Consider the following 23,389-nt stretch of genomic DNA (forward strand, 5'->3'; position numbering starts at 1 on the left):
ACACCATAATCTAATTGCTAAAAAATTATTAAAAGAAAAAATTTAAAGATAGTCTAACCAGAATTATTTTTCCAGTGAAAATATTCTTCCAACATGAAAGCAAAATAAAACCATGGTCAAGAAAAAAACAAAACAAAACAAACAGAAAGACAAATCCTGAATAACTTGTTGTAGTAGACAACATTATAAGAAATGCTAAAGAACATTTTTTTAAGCTGAAGGAAAACTAATATTATTTGGAAACTCCAATCCCCACAAATGAATGAAAAGCTAGAAATCACTTTTTTTCTTTTTTAATGTGTGTAAATAGAAAATATATTTCCTCTTTTTAATTTCTAAAATTTCTAATTTCTACTTTTTTCTCTAAAGTAAAAATAATAACAACGTGGTGGATGGTTTATAAAGTATGTAGAAATAACGTATATGATAAAAATAGCACAAAATATGGGAAGGGAAACAAGTGAGCATAATATTGTCAGATACATATTCCAAGCTTTAGAACAACAATACATACATAAAAAGAACAAAGTGCTATAGCTAATGAATCAATAGAGAGGCTTAATGAAATAATAAACAATAATAAGTAATTAAAGGAAAATAAGGAAAAGAAAGAGGTCAAAAAAGGAACAAAGAACTGATGAAGTAGAAAGAAAACTAGACTTCAAACCCAACCATAGATAACTGTTTTAAATGTAAATTCACTAACACACACCAAAGGTGGACATTGTCAAACTGGATGAAAAAGCAAGACCCTATAATACTATAATATACTATCTGCAAGAATCCCATTTTAAATGTGTGTTTATGTCTATCATCTATCTATCTATCTATCTATCTATCTATCTATCTATCATCTATCAAGAGTATATATGTTGAAAGCAAGAGGATAAAAAAGATATAAACATTACTCATAAGAAAGTTAAAGTTACTATCTTAATATCAGGTAGTATACTTTAGCACAAGGAATGTTACCTAATATGAAGATAGGCTCTTCATAATAATAAAAGATTAATTTCTCAAGACGATATTAGAAATCTAAAATGTATATGCACCTAATAACAAAGCTTTAAAATATAAGAAGGAAAATTTGATATTAAAGAAGAAATTGACAAATCCTCAATTATAATTGGAAATTTTAACACTCTTCTCTAGTAACTTATAAATTACAAGAATAGCAGGATGGAAAATCAATAAAGTAACATTCTTCTCCAGTAATTTATCAATTACAAGAACAAAAAGACAGAAAATCAGTAAAGTACGGAAGACTTGAATACAATTATTAACCAACTTGACATAACTTATATTTAAAGAACACTACAGCCACTAACTACAGAACACACTTAAAAAATCTACTCATGGAACATTCACAAAGATTAACTATATGGTAGGCCATAAAAGAAGTATCACTCCTTATTACAGGACTGAAAATTTAGAGAGTATATTATTTTTTAAAAAAATTTTATTGGAATATAATTGATTTACAATTTTGTGTTAGTTTCAGGTGTACCGCAAAGTGAATCAGTTATACGTTTACATATATACACTCTTTATTTAGATTCTTTTCCCCATAGGCTATTACAGAGTATTGAGTAGAGTTCCCTGTGCTATACAGTAGGTTCTTATTATCTACTTTGTATATAGTAGTATGTTTATGTCAGCTCCAGTCTCCCAATTTATCCTTCCCCTGCTTATCCTGTGGTAACCATAAGTTTGTTTTCTACATCTGTGACAATACTTCTGTTTTGTAAATAAGTTCATTTGCACCCTTTTTTTTTTAGATTCCACATATGATATCATGTCACACTGAATGAAGTAAATCAGACACAGAAAGACAAATATCATATGATATCGTGTATATGTGGAATCTTTAACTGAAACAAAATTAAACTGTACATCTATAACAAAAGTATACTTGAAAAGTCACTAAAATATTTGGAAATTCAAGAAAACACAACTAAATAACCAAATTGTCAAAGAAGAAATCATGGGGGAAATTAGAAATATTTTGAACTGAATAATAATGAAAACACAATGTGTGATATAGTTAAGGTAATGCTTAAGTGTAAATTTATATGTTTAAAAAAGGGAAAATTTGAAAATCAATGGTCTAAACTTCCACCTTAAACAATTAGAAATGTCAATCACTTTAAAATCAAAGTTAATACAAGGAAAGAAAGATTAAATAGCAGATATCAATGAAATTGAATATGGACAGACAATGGGAAAAAATGAAATATTAATATATTGAAATATCAATATAATTGATAAACATAAAAAAGAAGAGATAAAATTCAAATTATCAATATCAAGTAGGAAAGAGGAAACTTCACTATATCTCTACTCTAAAGCATTAAATGACAGGAAGGGAATGTTTAACATTTAATTTTACAATTAAACTAAATAAACTCCTTAAAGGACATAATTTGCATAATTGGCAAAAGAAGAAATAGAAAAAACTGAATTATCCCATATCTATTAATGAAATTGAATTTGTAATTAAAAACCTCCCCACTGCAAAAACTTTAGAATAGGATAGCTTCACTGATGTATTTTGTCAGGCACATAAGGAAGAAATGATACCACATGGCCAAGTGAGGTTTACCTCAGGAATACAGAAATGGTTTAACTTTTAAGAATCAATTAATGTGAGCTTCTTTGGTGGTGCAGTGGTAAAGAATCCGCCTGCCAATGTAGGGGACATGGGTTCGAGCCCTGGTCTGGGAAGATCCCACATGCCGTGGAGCAACTAAGCCTGTGTGCCACAGCTAGTAGCCTGTGCTCTAGAGCCCGTGAGCCACAACTACTGAAGCCCGTGTGCCTAGAGCCCGTGCTCCGCAACAAGAGGAGCCACCGCAATGAGAAGCCCATGCATCACAATGACGAGTAGCCCCTGCTCGCCACAACTAGAGAAAGCCTGCACGCAGCAATGAAGATCCAATGCAGCCATAAATAAATAAATAAATTTAAAAATCAATTAATGCAACTTGTCACATGAATAAAACAAAAGAGAATAATCTTACATTCATGTTTGTTAGTGCAGAAAAAGCATATGACAAAATTCAACATACTTAATGAAATGCTTAACAATGTAGAATTAAAGGGAAGATTCCTCAGCCAGAAAAAGGGTATCTAAATATATATATATATATATATATATATATATATATATATATATATATATATGTATATGTATGTATGTATTCAACATCATACTAAGTGGTAAAAACTAAAATATCCCCCTTTCTTTTTTTCTCTTACTACTTATGTCCAACATTTAATGGGAATGGATCCTAGATAGTAAAATAAACCATAAAAAGAAATAAAATGTCTTAGAGACAGGAAAGGAAGAAGTAAAACAGTCTCTGCAGATGCTGTAGATATGTATGTGTACTTTGTTGAGAATCTACCAAAAAGTACTAAAGTTAATATTTAGGGATAAACTATACAAAATATACACATGACTTGTACACTGAGAAATCACATAATATTGCTGAGAGAAATGAAAGAATATCTAAATAACTGAAGAGATATACCATGTTTATGGATTACAACACTCAGTAGTGTTCAGATGTCAGTCTTCCCAAACTGACATATGAATTCAACATAATTCAGTCAAAATCCCAGGAAACTTAAATTAGCAAGCTACTTTTAAAATTTACATTAAAATTCAAAGAATATAGAATAGCCATAATAATTTGGTAAAAAAAAGAATGAACATAAAAGTCTTAACACACTTGATTTCAAGATTTTCTCTAAAAGCAGTAGTAATCAGGAAAGTGAGGAACTGGCATAAGACAGGTTTACAGATTAAGGGAACAGAAGAGAGTCCATAAATAGACCCACACATATAAGATTAGTTTGTCACAAAAGTGCCAAGTAATTCAATGGGGAAAGAGTACTATTTTGAGCAAATAGTACTGCAACATGTGGATATTCATATTGAATAAAATTTAAAAGATTGACAATACATAGTATTTTTCAAGGATGTAAAACAGCTGGAAATTTTATACATTTCTGGTGAAAGTATAAAATTATATAGTTATTATGGCAAATAGTCTGGCAGTTTTTTATACAGTTAAACATTTACCTTATCATATAACATAGAAATTGTACTCCTAGTTACTTACCCAAGAGACATAAAAATGTATCCACCAAAAACTTGTACATGAATGTACAAAGAGTTTTTATTCATAATCACTTAAAACTGAAAACAACCCAAATGTCCAATAGTCAAGACTGGGTAAACAAATTGTGGCTTATCCATGTATTAAAATACTACTCAACCATTAAAAGAAATGACCTATTGATCCGCACAACAACATAGATTAATCTCACAACTCTTATGTTGAGAGAAAAAGCCAGACTAAAAAGGGTACGGACTGTATAATTCAATTTACGTTACAGACTAAAAAAGACAAAGTAATCTTAAATTATGGAAGTCAGATAATTGATCACCTGGGACAAGGGTGAGGGTGATAGGGAAGGGGCATAAGGAAACTTCTGGGGGTGAAAGAAATATTCTACATCCTGTTAACCTAATTAAGGTGATGGTTGAATAGGCATGTACGTTTGTCAAGACTCTTCAAACTGTACATTTAAATAGATTTATTTTATTTTTGGTAAATTATATCTTATAAAAAGGTTTATTTTTAAATGCCACTATAAAAAATAGTGTACATTATTCTTTGTGGACGTGTGCAAGAGTTTCTCTGGGGATTGTAATTAGTAATTCCATTCCATCTCATTAGTGATCTTCCAGATCATAGAATATGTAATTATTCTCACTTGTAAGATGATTCCAATAGTTTTCCAAAGTTGTTGTACAAATATAAAACCCTACCGTGTGTATAAGACTTCTTATTGATTGACATCCATGTCTACAATTACCAGGTTTTTCAAAGTACTACATTTTGCAAATCTGTTAGGCATGAAATAAAATTTCATTGTAATCTAAATTTGCATTTCCCTGATTATTAATGAGATTCAATGTGTTGTCATATGTTTCTTGATAATTCATGTTTTTTTCTTTTGTCTTTTTCTCATTTTTATGAGTTGTTTTCTTATACATTTGTAAGAGTTCTTTATTTAATCTGTAGGCTTTGTCAGTTATTTGTGTGGCAAGTAACTCCTCCACAGTTGTGTTCTTTTAATAAAAAGAAATTGTTAATATTAACGCAGTCAAATGTATAAATATTTTTATGGGTAGCAATGTTTTATATATTGCTTTAAAAGTTAATTCCTCCCTACAACAAAGACATAAAAGCATTTTATATATACCTATTTCTGCAAGAGTTATCATTGACATTAACATCTATCCAGCAGACCCAGGAAAACTGAAAATGGAGGATCATGTGGAAATTTCATTCCTGGATCACGTTTGGTACATTGTTCTTTCCGTATTCTATTGACCAGAACTCAATCCCATGCCCCTACCTAAGGGATGCTGGAAAAATGAGGCATAATTATGTGTCCAGAGAAAAAGGAAAATGTGGTTGTTGAACACTTAGTTAATCTATTCTTCTGAAGAATATTTTGGTTCTTCCAACACATTGAATGCACTCGTTCCTTTTCCCAAGGGAGACAAACCAAATCTCATCTGGCCTCTGCATCCAGTCAAGTCCAAGATTTCCAGATCTCCATCAGGTCTAGATATGGATCATCTTGATTCTATAACATATGTACTTAAAAGATAAGTTCATTATCCACAGAAAAAAAATATTCCACTCAGAAAAGAGATGAACAGGAGCCCCAAACTACTCACTGCTCTATCACAAATATGAAATTCTCCTGTAAGATCATTCATTGTAAAGCTTTTCTCTCTTGTGTGTGTGGGAGGAATGAGAGAGTTCTTAATTAGACACTGATATTACTCTTTGTAAGAAATTACCTTGTCTATCCTCCAGGGTATCTTGACTTCCCTCTCTGACAACTTTTTTGTTTTATTTCATGGCCACAGTTGAAATGTGTATTGAGGAGTATACCCTCCTTGGGGGCTGTACAGATTTTGTAACTCAAATTCCTGTTGATCTACATTTGGAAGCTTAAATTTTGTTTTAAGGCTCAAATGCTCAAAGATTTGTTGCTGCTTTAAACTGAGACACTTGGTTTCTTTGGCAATGAAGTCATCTCAAAATCTAATTGGCTTCTGACTTGTTTGCTTCCACTCAATTCCATGTACTAATAACTTCATTGAAAATTGTTCAATAAATAATATTTGAATTAAACAATTAACAAAAGCTATCTAAAAGCTAATTTTAAAACATTTATCAAAAATAAAATATACCTTCTTTTTCCAAAGGACATATAACTTTCACAATAATTCATTCTGTATTTAGCTACAAAGCTTAATTTAACAAGTTCCAAAAAGCAGAAACTACAAGTCACAATCTCTACATGTCAAAATATATGGCATGTGGTTACCTCTGATATCAGAGGTAAAAGCAGTCATACTTTTATTATTAACCATAAAAAATAACTATATCACACCTCCAGCTAAAAAAATTAGAGTACAATAATAAATGTGCTAATCAAGAGACAAGAATAAGGAAATAAAAAATAGAAACTCTAAAACACACACCAAAAACTTAAAAATTCAAAATGTTTTTTTAAAGACCAGTAAAAGAGACAAACATTTGACAAAACTGATCATTGTCAGTAACATTTATTGGGTACTCACTACTTACAATGTATTTTGCTAAGCAGTTTATAAGAACTTAGCTCACTTAATGCTCAAAGTCATGTTATGAAACTTATTCATTCATTTACTTCATAAACATTTATTAAGTACCAACTATGTGCCCAGCACTCTATGAGACACTGTGGACATAGTGCTGAACAAGAGAACTGATGTCTCTGCCCTCAAGATATTTGCATTCTGAAAGAACAAATAAATACCCTCATTTTACAGTTGGGGAAACCAGATCATAGAACTTAGATAACTTTCTTAAGGTTACATAGCATTCTTTGTGTTTGAATTTTATTGTATTCCCTGGTATATCGTGACCCTAACCAACACAGAATGCTAAAAAGGGGAGGGGGAGATTGAGAAAGCACATACTCAAACCATTAAAATTGTAAATACAAATTTTAAAAAAAGATACAAATATTATCACCATATTATTGCAAACATTTTTTTTTCACCTACTTGCTCTGTGCCAGGTAGTACTTTAAATCATTAAATGTTTATAATTACCCTCTGAACTACGTATTATTATTTCTACCATATTTTACATTTTGGGTAACTGAAGAAATGAAATTAGATATTAAAAAACTTGTAGTTGCATGCATATCAAACTACAATGAGGTATCACCTCACACTGGTCAGAATGGCCATTATCAAAAAAGCTAGAAATAATAAATGCTGGAAAGGGCATGGTGAAAAGGGAACCCTCCTACACTGTTGGTGGGAATGTAAATTGATACAACCATGATGGAAAACAGTATGGAGGTTCCTTAAAAAACTAAAACTAGAACTACCATATGACCCAGAAATCCCACTACTACTTGGCATATACCCTGAGAAAACCATAATTCTAAAAGAGGTATGCACCACAATGTTCATTGCAACACTATTTACAATAGCCAGGACATGGAGCCAACCTAAATGTCCATTGACAGATGAATGGATAAAGAAGATGTGGCACATATATACAATGGAATATTACTCAGCTGTAAAAAGAAATGAAATTGAGTAATTTGTAGTGAGGTGGATGGACCTAGAGTCTGTCATACAGAGTAAAGTAAGTCAGAAAGAGAAAAACAAATACTGTATGCTAACACACATATATGGAATCAAAAAAAAATGGTACTGATGAACCTAGTTGCAGGCCAGGAATAAAGAGGTAGACATAGAGAATGGACTTGATGACATGGGGTGGGAGGGTGAAGCTGGGATGAAGTGAGAATAGCATCAACATATAAACACTACCGAATGTAAAATAGTTAGCTACTGGGAAGCAGCAGCATAGCACAGGGAGATCAGCTCGGTGCTTTGCCATGACGTAGGGGTTGGGATAGGGAGGATGGGAGGGAGGCTCAAGAGGGAAGGGATATGGGGACATGAGTATGCATATGGCTGATTCACTTTGTTGTGCAACAGAAACTAACACAGTATTGTGAAGCAATTATACTCCAGTAAAGATCTATTTAAAAAAAAAAAAAACTTGTAGTTGCAGAGCTGTATTTATCCTGGGAAGTCTGGATGTAGAATATAGGCTTAACTACTACTAAAACATGTGACCACTTATGATGAAAGAATTTTTTTAAACCTTTAAACAATTGGCATTTATATAACTCACTGCTAAAACATTGTAATTATGGATGAAATACTTGATTTTCTAGGGAAACATGAATCACCAAAGTTGACACAAGCAAAAATTTATATACAAATAATTAAAGAAAACATGGAAGAAATTGAAAACACTTTCAAAAACCTAACTCTGCTGATGGTTGGCAGGTGCAGGTGAATTTTTGTGAGTCCTATCAGTGTTCTAAGGAACATATAATTTCTCTACTATTTAAGCTATCAGAATAGGAGATAGGAATGTTCTGGAATGTTTACCAAGCTATCACCCATCACTATGATACCAAATCTGTCAATGCTAACTTGTAAACAAAGCAACCACCAACTCACTAACAAATATGCACACATGCAAACCAAGAAACCTAATGAGTACAGACAATCTCACCTTTGAATATAGATGCAAAAATCTTAAATTTAAAAATATATCAAATCCATTCTTGTACACATTAAAAGAGTGATATATCAGGCCAATGTAAGTGTTATTTGAAAATGCAAGGTTCAGTTTTCCTGGATATTGAAGCAAAAATTGTCAACTCTAGTACAGCAATTTCAAGTCTATATTTTATTCCTAAGAAACAATTAAGAAAAGTGTTAAAAAATAAACAGGGTGTTTATCATAACATTGTTTATAATAGTGAATATTGCTATTGCTCCAGTCAGGAAAATTATTGGAAAATATCCTACATTTAGCGATTATAATCCATCGTAAAATGTTACAAAATATCCAAGTAGTATACACAAAGCACTTTGATGTTTAAAAGAAAAAAAATCCCAGCCGACTGCACAAATAAGGGAAGACTTTACTGAAGAGGAAGCATTTAGAATGGGTCTCAAAGAATTAGTAGCATTTTAACAGGTATGACTGGGAACACACAAAGTTGTGTTTCTGGGTCAGGAGATATGGAAGGAAGTAGTGAGAAATCGAACTGAAAAAGCAGACTGGGTCCAGAGCATAAAGTACATTAAATGTAGATAGTAATAAATAAAACAGTGGAACAGAACTGTGAAGCCCAAAAAGATTTAAGCATGTGAGAACCAATTATATAACAAAGGCAACATTCCAAAAATTGTCGGAAAAGGAGTTTTAAGGGTGCTAAAATAATTAGTTGCACTTCCTATTTCACATCAAAAACATGAATATAGTCCAGATGGATTAAAGATCCAACTGCTAAAAAATAATTTTTACAAAATGCTACCAGAAACGCTGAAGGAAATATGGACATAAACTTGGGTTTACAGATAATTTTACAAGAAAACAAAAATTCAGAAGTTATGAAGGAAACTACAAATATGTTTGTTTCTCCCAAAAATATTTATAAACTTGTATCACAGATACCATAATAAACTATCAATACACTGAGAAAGAATTTTTCTGAGAAACAAAGTCATAATAGCCCTAATACACAAAGAACTCTAAGAAATTAAACAATGCAAACAGGCAAATAGAAAAGTGAAAGAAATAATTGCAAAATAATATAAGCAAACAATTCACAGAAAAGCAGATTCAAACAGTCAATATAATTATGAAAAGATGTTCAACTTTCTTAGAGTCCAGAGAAATTTTAACAGAATGCCACTTTTAACCTTTCAATGCTGACAAAAATTAAACAGATTGATCACATAATGCGGTGGCAAAGATATGGGAAAACAGTCTCATATATTACTTATACATGTGGAAACTGCTACTATATTATTGGAAAACAATCTGGCAGTACTTATTAAAATTAAAAATGTGCATGCCCTTTGATCTATCAATTCCACTTTTGTGAATGTTGTAGAAACTGAAAAGCAATGGTATATGATATATGTACAAGGTTGCTTATAGAAATATTATTTCTTAGTAGCAAAAAAAAAAAAAAAAGGAAAAAGGTTGGGACTATGCTGAATGTCTAAGTATAGGGGATGGTTGATTAAATTCTGATACATCTATACAAGGGAATAATATGCAGCTATTAGCCAGAATAAGTCAGGAGTTGCTCTTGGATTTGATATTTTATTAATAAAATAACTCATCATATGTGTTTATATATGCATCACTACAACAAGGTGGGAAATTACTTGCTAACTGTATTTCTTTTTGCAGAAAGGAGATACTTGAAGGGGTGGGAGCCAAAAAAGTTCTTAATTCACTTTTCCTGACTCTTTTGTTCAACATTTGTAATAAGCATATATTATTTTGTAATTTATCCAAGTTACTTTTGCCATTTAAACAAATTTACAAAGTTACAAAAATAAAGTATAATATATATATGAATATATATATGTATGTAATATATATATATATATGTAAAATAGAGTCTCTGAATTGCTTTCCTGAAATACGAAAGAAAAGGAAACTATCCTCCGTGTAATCTAACTACTTACCAGACGATCCACATGGAAAGTGAAGTACATCAACCAGCACACCGTCCTTAATTGTGATGACACTTTATCGCACTCAGCCTATTAAGTGCTTAAATTACCAGATAACAGAATCTATGTTCTTAATAGTGGAAAGTGTATTAATGGTATTTTCCTTCCTTATTGTAGCCCAGTTCCAACAATCACATGGATGAAGGTTAATGGTTACATTCCTGGTAAAGCACGTCTGCGTAAATCTCAGGCAATACTGGAAATACCCAATGTGCAGCTGGACGATGCAGGCATATATGAATGCCGAGCTGAAAACTCACGTGGAAAAACTTCCTTTCGTGGACAATTACAAGTATACAGTAAGTGTTTTCAGCAAAAATGGATGCTCTAGTCCCAAGAGTCAAACTGAAAATACAAACTAATTTGAACTAAATATTGCTTGTTAGCTACATTAGAACATGAGTAATAATTTATAATCATGTTTCTTTTACATGGCAAAGCATCAGGTAAAATTACCCTATACACAGAACTGCTTTAAATTAAAAATGAATTGGAATTATAAGGTTCTTTGTACAACATAAAGAATTGATAACCTTAAAAATGAGATACGTTCCCAGCACCAAAGCCATCCTCTAAGTTACAAATCTTGTAACCTTTATTAACTTATTCTGCCCTTGGCCTGAATCAGAAGTCACAATTAATGCCCATGAACCAAATCCTACTTGTCTTTTTTCCTTGTAAATTTATTGGAACACAGCCTCACCCCTTTGTTTACATATTGCCTAGGTCAGCTTTTGCACTGATAAGGCAGAATTAAGTAATTGAGACTGAGATCAGCTGACTTGCAAAGCCTCAAATATTTTGCTATCTCATCCTTTACAGGCCAAATTTGCTGCCCCTACTCTAAATTAATGCATCTGTATAATAAATGAACTTCACAGCCTGCAAGTGTTTATATTGTCCAAAAATTTCAGAGATAACAAGTTATGTGTAAAATTGGGAAAATCTACTTCAAAAATATGTACAATATCATCTTTACTTCTATGAATCACAAATTGTACTTTTCATATTTACTACTTTTCATATTTGCTTTTATAATGTACATTATACATAAAGGGTAAGTGATAATACTCGTATTTCTCAGATGAGGGCTCTGAAAAACAGAGGAAAACTATAATGCAGAGCACTGATACAAGCAAATACATATGTTTCCAATATGAAATTAAACAAATTTCATATTCAACTGAATCAGCCAGCAGCTATAACTGTCACTGTATCTCAAGGTCAGTTCTTCTAAAAAACTGAATGTTCTTCACAGGGACTTTAAAAAGTATTTTGAAATATTAATATCTGAATTCAACCAGTTTTCCTTTTCTTATTTGTAACAACTCCTTTAGAAATTGAGCACCCCAACCAACTTGACTATGCCATGCACATTTTGTTCATTCACTCATTAATTCAACTAATGTTTATTTAGTGGCTATTACTGCACTACATGCTAGTAATAGAGATTTGAAGGAGCTCTTGGTCCACTAGATCAGATGAAAAGCAAGCCCCACATAAGGCAGAGCATGCTATCTGCTGTGATGAAAGCATGTGCAAAGGACTATGGGAGCACAGGGTCCACTGCATTCTACTGGGATGATTCAGGAAAGCATTCCAGAGAATTTGTACTTTAAGGGATATCCCACCCACTAGTGGTCTGGCAGCCAGCTGGGTCAGGACCCAGCCTCTACCATCAGCAGGCTGGCCCCAGTCCGAGGACCCCCCAGGGCCACATAACCAGCTACCAACCAGTGGTCAGTGCCAGCCTTGTTTCACCAGGCCATGAAGCCAGCCATGCTGGGACCCAGGCACTCACTCCAGCAGGCCAGCAGCCACTGTATTAGGTAGGGCCAGACAGCAAATGAGGCAGAAATAAATTAAATAGAGGCTAGAAAACAATTTTTAAAAATCAATGAAACTAAGAGCTGGTATTTTGAAAAGATAAACAAAGTTGATAAACCTTTAGCTAGACTCATCAAGAAAAAAGGGATCCCATATAAATTAAATCAGAAATGAAAGAGAAGTTACAGCCAACACCACAGTAATACAAAGGATCATAAGAGATTACTACAAACAGTTATATTCCAATAAAATGGACAATGTAGAAGAAACAGATAAATTTCTGGAAATGTCCAATCTCCTAAGAATGAATCAGGAAGAAATAGAAAATATGAACAGACAAATTTCCAGTAATGAAATTGAATCAACAATTTAAAAAAGAAAAAAGAAAAGAAAGCTTCCAGAAAACAAAAGTCCAGTACCAGATGGCCTCACATGTGAAATCTATCAAAAATTTAAAGAAGAGTTAACATCTATCTTTCTCAAACTATTCCAAAAATTTGCAGAGAAAGAAATGCTTCTGAATTCATTCTTCAAGGCCAATATCACCCTGATACCAAAACCAGACAAAGATATCACACACATACACAAAATTTTAAGCTAATATCATTGATGAACATAGGTGTACATAACATCAACAAAAAATTAACAAATTGAATTCAACAATACATTAAAAGGATCATACACTCTGATCCACTGGGACTTACCCCAGGGATGCAAGGATGGTTCAACATCCACAAATCAATCAATATGATATACCACCTTAACAAATTAAACAATAAAACTCAAATGATCATCTCAATAGAAAAAGCTTTTGACAAAATTCAACATGCATTTATGATGAAAACTCAACAAAGTGAGTATAGAGGGAACATATCTCAACATGATAAAGGCTGTATATGACAATCCCACAGCTAACACCATACTCAATGTGGAAAGCTAAAAGTATTTTCTATCAGATCGGGAACAGGACAATGATGCCTACTCTTGCCATTTTTATTCAAAATAGTGTTGGAAGTCCTAGCCACAGCAATCAGACAAGAAAAAGAAATCCAAATTGGAAAAGAAGTAAAACTTTGCAAAAGACAGGATACTTTATAGATAAAATCCTAAAGACACCACTCCAAAACTATTACAGCTCATCAATGAATTCAATAAAATTGCAAGATACAAAATTAATATATAGAAATCTGTTGCATTTCTAAGTAAAAACTAACTGCAAACTCTCAGAAAGAAAAATTATGAAAACAATCCCATTTACCATCACATCAAAAAGAGTCAAATACCTAGGAATAAATCTAACTAAGGATTTAAAAGACCTATACGTGGAACATTATAAGACACTGATGAAAGAAATTGAACATAACACAAACAAATGGAAAAGTATAACATGCTCAAAGTTTGAAAGAATTAATATTGTTAAAATGACCATAATACCCAAGGCAATCTACAGATTCAATGCAACCCCTATCAAAATATCAAAGGCATTTTTTACAGAACTAGAACAAATAATTCTAAAATTTGTATGAAAACACAAAAGACCCCAAACAGCAAAAGCAATCTTGAGAAAGAAGAACCAAGCTGGCAGTATCACAATCCTTGATTTCAAACTATACTACAAAGCTCCAGTAATCAAAACACTACAGTACTGGCACAAAAACACACACCTAGATCAATGGAACAGAATAGAGAGCCCAGAAGTGAACCCACATGTATATGGTCAAGGCCGCTGAGCATGTGTGTCCGGAGCCTGTGCTCTGCAACAGGAGAGGCCACAACAGTGAGAGGCCCGTGTACCACAAAAAAAAAAAAAAAGAACTAAATCAAACTAAAAAGCCTTTGCACAGTAAAGGAAACTATCAAAAAGGTTGCCAACTGAGTAGGATATTTGCAAATGATACATCTGATAAGGAGTTATAAACCAAAATGTACAAAGAACTCATACAATTCAACATCAAAAAAACAAACAACCCAGTTAAAAAATGGGCAGAGGACCTGAATACACACTTTTTCAAAGAAGATATGCATATAGCCAACAGGCACATGAAAAGATGTTCAACATCTCTAGTCATCGGGGAAATGCAAATCAAACCAACAATGAGCATCACCTCACACCTGTCAGAGTGGCTATTATCAAAAAACAACAAATAATTGTTGGTAAAGATGTGAAGAAAAGGGAACCCTCATGCACTGTTGGTGGGAATATAAATTGGTGTAGCCACTGTGGAAAACGGTATGGAGATTCCTCAAAAAATTAAAAAATAAAACTACCATATGATTCAACAATTCCACTCCTGGATATTTATTCAAAGAAATGTAAACAATAATTTGAAAATAAATATGCACCCCTATGTTTATTGCAGCATTATTTATAATAGCCAAGGTATGGAAGCAATCTAAATACTCATTTATAGATTAATGGATAAAAATGATGTGAGATTTTATATATATATATATATATATATATATATATATATATAGAAAAGATGGACTAATACTCAGCCTAAAAAAAAAGAATGAAATCTTGCCAACTGCAACAACAAGGGTAGAACTAGAGGGTATTATGCTAAGGGAAATACATCATAGAAAGACAAGTAGCATATGATTTCACTTATATGTGGAATCCAAAAAACAAAATAAATGAACAGACATAAAACAGAAACAGAGTCATAGGTACAGAGAACAAACATGTGGTTGCCAGAGGGAAGAGGGGTGGAGGAATGAAAGAAATAGATGAGGGAGATTAAGAGGTACAAACTTAAAAAAATATTTGACAATGGAGGAAAGACACTTTAACCATATCTTACAGATTTCATACAATTGCATTGTCATCTTTCTGATAAAGAAATTTTTCTCTGTTGTAATTTTGAAAGCTTATATATTTACATACATATTTATAATGCACTAGAATGCTAGTAAATATAGAACAATTTTATAGCAAATGAAATTTGAATTTACAAATTATTTTCCCAAAGCTATTCAGGTTCTATCAGAAAAGAAAAAGCAGAGCAGTTATTCAATAAACTGACATGTTTTAGTACTTCAATCCATGCTAAAGCTGCTTTAGTATTTGGAAGAAGTGATACCTCTAAGCCTTCTTTACTAAACAAGTTCCAGTGCTCTCCATGGGGAGAGTCTAGCCACTTACTGCAAAGTGGGTAAAACAACAAGATTTGCTTCACTTAGATTATCAGAACATTATCATTGCTATATTTTTTTACACAGGAAATAGAGTGCTGTGTGTAATGTAATGCTGTGTTTCTTCCAAACACCAATAGTTAATGCATAAGAATTTGTGAATATTCCATATGAATTTTGAGCTTGGTGAAGTATTTGAGAAATGAAATCACCCTTATTTAATGCCTAAACTCTTACAGCATACCCACACTGGGTAGCAAAACTGAATGATACTCAGTTAGACAGCGGGAGCCCTCTCCGATGGGAATGTAAGGCTACTGGAAAACCCAGACCCACATACCGTTGGCTGAAGAATGGAGTACCCCTCTTGCTTCAGGTACTGTTGGTAACCTTAGCCTGTTCCAGTGTAATTTTAGACGGATTTCACAAAGGATAAGCTATCTTCCTTTAGTCTTATTGAAAGCCATTTCTTACGTATCCCTTATGTTTGGAATGAGAAAAATAACATATATAAACAAGATTTTCTTTTAATTTTAATTGGCTTATTACTTTTTTGAGTAATATATCACTTCTTTAAACATTATTCTATCCTATAAATTCTTTCAAAAATATCAATGATTATCATAGATGTATTGCCATTTCCAGCAGACTTTTAGACATCATCTAGTTTATTGCTGTCACTTTGCAGATGATGGAGTTATCTCCAAGAAGTAAAGTGACTTGCCCAAGATCATATATCTAGTAAGAGGTGATACTGAAATAGAATCCTAGTCTTCTGTGTCCTGGGCACGTTCTTCACAACATCCTGCTACATATTGAAAAGTTTATTTTTAGTAAATCTATTGCATTCTTTTATTTTACTTTTTATTTTTTAACATCTTTATTGGAGTATAATTGCTTTACAATGGTGTGTTAGTTTCTGCTGTATAACAAAGTGAATCAGCTATACATTTACATATATCCCCATATCTCCTCCTTCTTGTGTCTCCCTCCCACCCTCCCTATCCCACCCCTCTAGGTGGTCACAAAGCACCGAGTTGATCTCCCTGTGCTATGCAGCTGCTTCCCACTAGCTACCTATTTTACATTTGGTAGTGTATATATGTCCATGCCACTCTCTCACTTCATCCCAGCTTACCCTTCCCCCTTCCCGTGTCCTCAAAACAACTTAATACCTACTGAATTTGAGAATAAATCGGTTACTATTTAAAATAAGAATAATTGTTATAATTTCAGCTCTTTCCCTTGTCGTGGCCTTTCCAGGAAGGAGGACAAAAAGGGAATAGTTCACTATTTATGGACAAAAGAGAGAGAAAGTTTGAAATTCCAAACACAGCTTCTGCCCAGGTCCTGTCATTACCAAAGGATCTCATCTGACATTTGCCTCTTTGGGCTTTGGTTTGCTCTTTTGTAAAATGAAGAGATTGGATCAGATCACCCCCACAGTCCCATTGAGCTCCGATATTCCCTTATTCTAAAACCAGTTAGTCCAAAACAGAACACAGTTACACAAAAAAACAGACACAAATAAAAAGAACAATAGAGCTGTTAAGGAAAACTGAGGGGGAGGGAGTGGGAATCCTGAGATACTGGTTCATTGCCTGTCTCTCTCTAATTCTCTGGGATATCAGGTAAACCTTGAGATGGGATCTGTGCTAGTTATATTTTCAACTGTCACATCCAAGTAAAGTGAATTCCACTGGCAGATAATAGTCTGTTAAGTGAATGGGTTAATTTTTAAAATGATGTCAAATTTCTTGGCATCTTCGTTGATAGGTAATCAAAGCACTGCTCACTAAAATTAAAAGAATGATTTGTTTGACATTAAGTAGATAAGACACCTGGTTGTTTAACAGCATTTTAAATTTAAAATTTGCTTGTCAAATGTGTTCTTGGCCTCAGTTTACCTCAGTTTGCTCATGCTCAATCCTCTGTTTCCTGTATTGTTTCATCTGACCAGTTTACATTTTCTGACCAATAGTTCTATACAGAATCCAGTTGCAAGGCAGTTTTTTGATTTGTGTTACTGTGTTGGGAAGTGAGAGAAAAGGCAAATTTCTGACCGGATTAATGTAGTAAAGAGATTCTTGTGATGACCTGGTCTGTATTTAACCTTGATCCCATGTATATACAGTCTCGATCCTTCTACCATTTGAACTCCTGCTTCTCCTTTGTAAAATGAATTCAAATAAAAGCAGTATCAGCTGATTGTATTTCATAAGCTTAACTAGTATACCAAACAAAAGCAGCTTATTTTAAAAACATAACTAAAAGTAAAACTCATAACTACAGGAAAATATAGTAATAATTAGGTTTCTGACTGAGAAATAGTTGTATTTTACATAAGATGTTATATTAGAATAATGAACAGAAGATTTGTGTTCCTAAGTTGTCAAATAATGTTCAATTGCATTAATCAGAAGCTTTTCTGTCTTGATCTAGGAGAGAGTAACTGTAAAATCTCTATGATTTGTTCACTTGCTATATCTATTTTTTTTTTTATTCCATTACAGAGTAGGGTTGAGATGGTTAATGGAGTATTGATGATCCACAACGTGAATCAATCAGATGCTGGAATGTATCAGTGTTTGGCTGAAAATAAATATGGAGCCATTTATGGGAGTGCTGAGCTGAAGATCCTAGGTATGCAATTTCTAAGTAAATAAAGAGGAAAAAAATGTTGCTTCTTTTCATGCTCTAATTCTTACTATACTGAAGGTTTATGATGTGATCGTAAAAACCTATTTTATGGTTTGAAAAGAAATACTATGTCTTGCTGATATGTATTTTTTAAGCTTGAGGAGACAAGTATACATGGTGTACAGTTTATCCCGTAACTTTCTATAAGATTTTCTCTAATTTTAGTTTTAACCCTAACAGGTTTATACAATATGTCTTTTCTATGGCATTAAAAAAAATCATATAAGAAAAGTATGTTAACTTTCAAGGAAGAATGCTTTAAGGGTAGGGAATCAGAATGTAGGTTTTCAACACAGCAGCGCTTAATATTCTCCCAAGCAGCTCCTACCTACCAGTAGGGGTGTGGCTCCTGCAAGGTGGGACTCCTAAGTAAATCACCCTCTCTTGAAGTGTCATCAACCATTGCCACCCTTCCAGGTTGATGAAAGCCTTTCTGAGGCCAGGCCAGCAAGCTCCTAGTGTTACACTCTTGAGAATATAACCACAACACAAGCACTACTTCACTCTTTACTACAAGAAAAATTCAGTCCAGGGGAATAAGCTACCCAGATTGAGCATGGTTCAGTTTCTGGAATGGATTTTACTTTTTCCCACTCGCATGATTTTCTAAGCTTTTGTTCTGGGATGATTATAATACAAAGAGGGAGACTTAGATGGTCTTAATGCACCATCTCCCAAATGTGGCAGGAGCCTAAGTGTGCTTTGTACTTTCCACTGACTCAAAGCACAACATTAACAGAAACACCCAAGATCTCTGGAATCTGAAAATGCACCATTCACATATCAGCTGTGTGATAAATCAAAAACCATAAATCAAATTGAATAATGAATGTTTACATTTGAAATTTCTTCACATTATCACAAATGCATCCAAAATAGATATAGGAGTCCACGTTTCAATGTCGTACATACTAACCAATCAAATATTAATGTACTTTCCTGTCAGCTCATACTCCAACATTTCTGAATTAAAAAGCTGATTCAGCTTTCACCCGGTTAATGTTTTATCCAGAAACACTCTCAAATGTGTCCCTTTCTCATTCACCAGACATATTTTCAAAATTATGTTTAATAAGGTACATTCCCAGCAGGCAACCAAAAATATCACCTGCAATCTTCCTTTAAATTCCTTAACTTTTCTTTCAATTTTTTAATCCATCTCAATTGGTACCTTTTTTGTGTGTGTTGTGTCTTTTAATGTTGTGTGCCATGCATTATACCAATATGTGATGGACATAAAAATCTTATGAAATATTCATAAAATTGTCATATTGGTATAAATAAATGTCTCAGATACAGTAAACCTGTATACATATTTCCAGTTTCTCTTTAAGATTCAAAGGTGACTTTTTTTTTAATTTGTTTTTGTCTCTCTGTCACGTGTTGTTTTAGTCCAGCATTCTCAACCACAGCTACCTACTGGAATTTCCTGGGAAGTTTAATCAAAACTGTCTTAAAATGATCAGGCCTAGATGAATAATTGCAAACAATGAAATAAAATTTTAATTGAAATTTAAATAATTCAATTTCTTAAAAATATATTTCTTTTAAAACTACATTTAATTTTGTATACTATTAAAATAAACTATGCATTGAGACTCACAGATAGGAAATGGGCTACACAGGATTGCCTTCTATACAGATAACCTCCATTTTTCCAAAGGAAGCCCAAAATAGACTTCTGTGTCCAGCCCCTTCACCTTTTGTCCAAAGTGCTCATTAGTCTTTCACAATTAAAGTTGGTAATCGTAATTAAAGCATCTCATTCTTTGAAACAGCCTTTGTCTCTGGGCCTCACAATTGTACGGAACTATCACCTGCTGATGGAAAGAAAAGCCAATAAGATAGCTACTAAATAATAATAAATTAAATTTCAAGTTAGTGCCTTTTACATGTGTAGATATCCTATGATTTTATTAGAAATGCATTCCAAAGATAAAGTTGCCAAATCTTGGTGAATCATCCATTAGAGGTTATTGTCATTGCTTGTGGTAGAACTAACCTTTTACTTTTCCACAGCTTCAGCTCCCACTTTTACACTGAATCAACTGAAGAAAACAATAATTATTACTAAAGACCAAAAAATCATCATAGAGTGCAAACCCCAAGGCTCTCCAAAACCAACCATCACTTGGAAGAAGGGAGACAAAGCAGTTAGAGAGAATAAAAGGTTAGAAGTCTATTTCATAATTCAAACTCTTAATATCAGACTTTTTCAATGCAGATGATACAAACAAAGTATATGTCTTGCCATAATTGTGAGATATATGTCATGAACTGACTGAACTATGGTTTTGTCTACATAGTGATTAAAAAAATATCAAATGATTTATAAAGAAAAAAGTTATACCTCAATATAGCCAGACTTCTTTGCTTCAGTGGTATTTCAGCACCAGTTGGGAATTTCACCAGGTTATGAAGAAAGCAAGCACTTTCATTAAGTTAGTAATTTTTGGTTTTCATTTGGGTCTGCCGATTTGAAGACCCACAAGTTATCTATGATAATTTTTAGAGATTGGATTCTCATTTCAATCTTAATATTAATAATAATATAAATATACCCTGGATCTTCTGGATAATCACTTTATGACAGAATACTTCCAAGTGAAATTTGTGCTGAAGTTTGCATTTTTGTTTTCAATCACACTGATGCAAAATACTATAGAATTATTTCAATTGCCACAGGCAAATGAGAAATGTTCAGAAAACTATTTAACGTGTAAAGGTTTGTCTTTGGTATGTAAAGCCAAAGGATACCACAGGAATACAAATGGGGAAAAGTGATGAGAGAATCAAATAGTTGCATGACAGTCTATATATGGCAAATTTGAAAGTCCCATTCTTTACCAATCATTATCATGTGGTGTTTTAGCTTTGGCAAAATATTATCCTCCATTCTGTTAAAATAATGTTGTGTATGTTGTTTTACAGTTTTGTTTTTCATTTGATCTATAAAGATAAGGAGTTTATGTTTTGTTTTATGTTTGGGTCTCTGTAAACATATAGCTAAAATAATTTAAGTCAGCATTAGGGGTCCATTTAAGCAATTCTTTAAGTAATTTTGGAATATTTTGAAATACTTGAAAAATTTCTTTAGAATATATATATATATATATATATTTTTCCCATTCAATTCTGAGAAACACTGTTTTAAATTGCTTGTCTCTGATGAAATAATTTATGAATGATTGGATTCCGTCCAGGCCCAAGGACCTACGCTGCCTGGAAAAGGTGATAACCTAGAATTGACATGGGTCATAATGGACATTTTGTTTTGAAAAAAATTTCTCTTTCTTAGTGGGGGTAGGGTTGGGCAGCAAATCACACACTGTGAGATCAGTGTTGCATTTCGTTGAATTGCCTTTGGTTGAATTACATATGGTCAAATTGAAGATTTTTGGATTATTGCTCAGAAATATGAAAAAAAAAACTGACACAAATCTTTCATTAAAGCAGAAGAAAATTAATTCATCATATACCAGTAAGAAAATATTTACATTGTTTGGTTACCATTTTTTCTGAACGTACTAAATTTTTTCATAATATCATCAAAATATATATGCCATATTAGTACAAGCCATTCCATTTGAAATGCATTACTTTGTTTTATGTTTGTGGATGGCATATCAGCTTTGTCTTATTTATTTCAGTTCACCATAGAATGTTCCTCATCAACTATTCATAGACATCACATTGAGTTTAAAAATGTGGCATCTCTTTTGTCAAAGCAAAAGTACTGAGAGAGGAACAGGATTATGTGTTTTCTATTACAACAAATATGAGCATGATATATTTTTATTTTCCAGAAGTTAAAAAGTATAGTTTGTGAATTTTCCATTTTTCTTGCTCACTTTTCTATTCACTGCTAACCTCTTGGGTTAATGAGACAAATACAATGGCTTCAAACTCAGATCACTCAATTTTTCCAGATCTAAATATTTCTGGTCAAAGTGCTATTTAGGAAAAAGGCTGAAAGGTGTTTTTATTTAAGTAAAAGGAAGATTTGGACACAATTACTTAGCATTGTGTTACGCTGATATGTTTATATCATAATAGGTCTGTAAACTGGTTTAATTTAATAACAAAGATCAAAGATAATAGTGCATTTTTATTTTTTTGGCCGCATCTGCACGACATGCAAGATCTTAGTTCCCTGACTAAGGATTAAACCCGTGCCCCCTGCAGTGGAAGCAGAGTCTTAACCACTGGGCCACCAGGGAAGTCCCAAAAGGGCATTTTTATTCTTAAAAATTGACAGGACCACTTGCAAAATATAATTTTTAGTTGTGTACAATTTACTACCACACTGAGACTTCAGGTTTCACAAAGAATACAATCTAGTTGGGTATAAAAAATATAAATGTTCAAATATTAAAATAAGAGGCTAAAATTTAATTAACAATAGAAAGAATTCCACAAAGTAGTATAAGAAGACACACATAGATATTTGGACAACTACATTCTAAAAATATGAATGGAAACTTGAAACTTAAAATTTTAATTATATGTATTATACATTCTTTAAAATAACATCTCAGTTACACATGAGAACTTATTTCCTTACATATATTTTAGATCGTTTGTCTCTGTTACAAAGAACCTCAACCATTTGTAAGAATTGTAAATATAAGCTTAAGTGGAAAGGGAGATGTTAGAAAACTGTTAAGGCTTTGAAAAGTTTGGGTCATATGTATTTCACATGGGGCTACAGATTCAAATCATGGTTTATTTTGTTGTAATATAAGTGTATTCACCATTCATGTGATCTTCATCAAGTATGTCCCCCACTCATGCAACCTACAACTGGAAAAAAAATGTGTAACGAATAGTTTTGCCCTTCATTCATAATCCTCACAGTTATTTGGTGTCTTTCCAAATTAAAGATTGAAACAGCAAATGGCAGTTTCCTACATGGGCAAATAAAGACTAGTATTACATTGGGGAAAAGGTTTTAAAGTAATAATATATCATAAGAGGAACATTTAAGTGTGAGAAACATATCCCAAAGCATAA

The 23,389-nt window shown here is 32.7% G+C and overlaps 1 protein-coding gene across 1 annotated transcript in view; it reads left to right on the top strand.

Annotated features, from left to right (window-relative positions):
* CNTN5 (contactin 5) overlaps positions 1-23,389 on the top strand; it is a 514,136-nt gene that overhangs the window by 212,913 nt on the left and 277,834 nt on the right. Inside the window, exons 7-10 of the mRNA XM_027087760.1 lie at positions 10,832-11,013; positions 15,916-16,052; positions 18,190-18,319; positions 20,396-20,546. Coding sequence (XP_026943561.1) covers positions 10,832-11,013; positions 15,916-16,052; positions 18,190-18,319; positions 20,396-20,546 — 600 coding nt within the window. The remainder of the gene's footprint in view (positions 1-10,831; positions 11,014-15,915; positions 16,053-18,189; positions 18,320-20,395; positions 20,547-23,389) is intronic.

Source organism: Aethalodelphis obliquidens, unplaced genomic scaffold (assembly GCF_003676395.1).
Source record: "Aethalodelphis obliquidens isolate GAN/ISIS:26980383/991018 unplaced genomic scaffold, ASM367639v1 scaffold60, whole genome shotgun sequence".
NCBI classification, from domain to species: domain Eukaryota; kingdom Metazoa; phylum Chordata; class Mammalia; order Artiodactyla; family Delphinidae; genus Aethalodelphis; species Aethalodelphis obliquidens.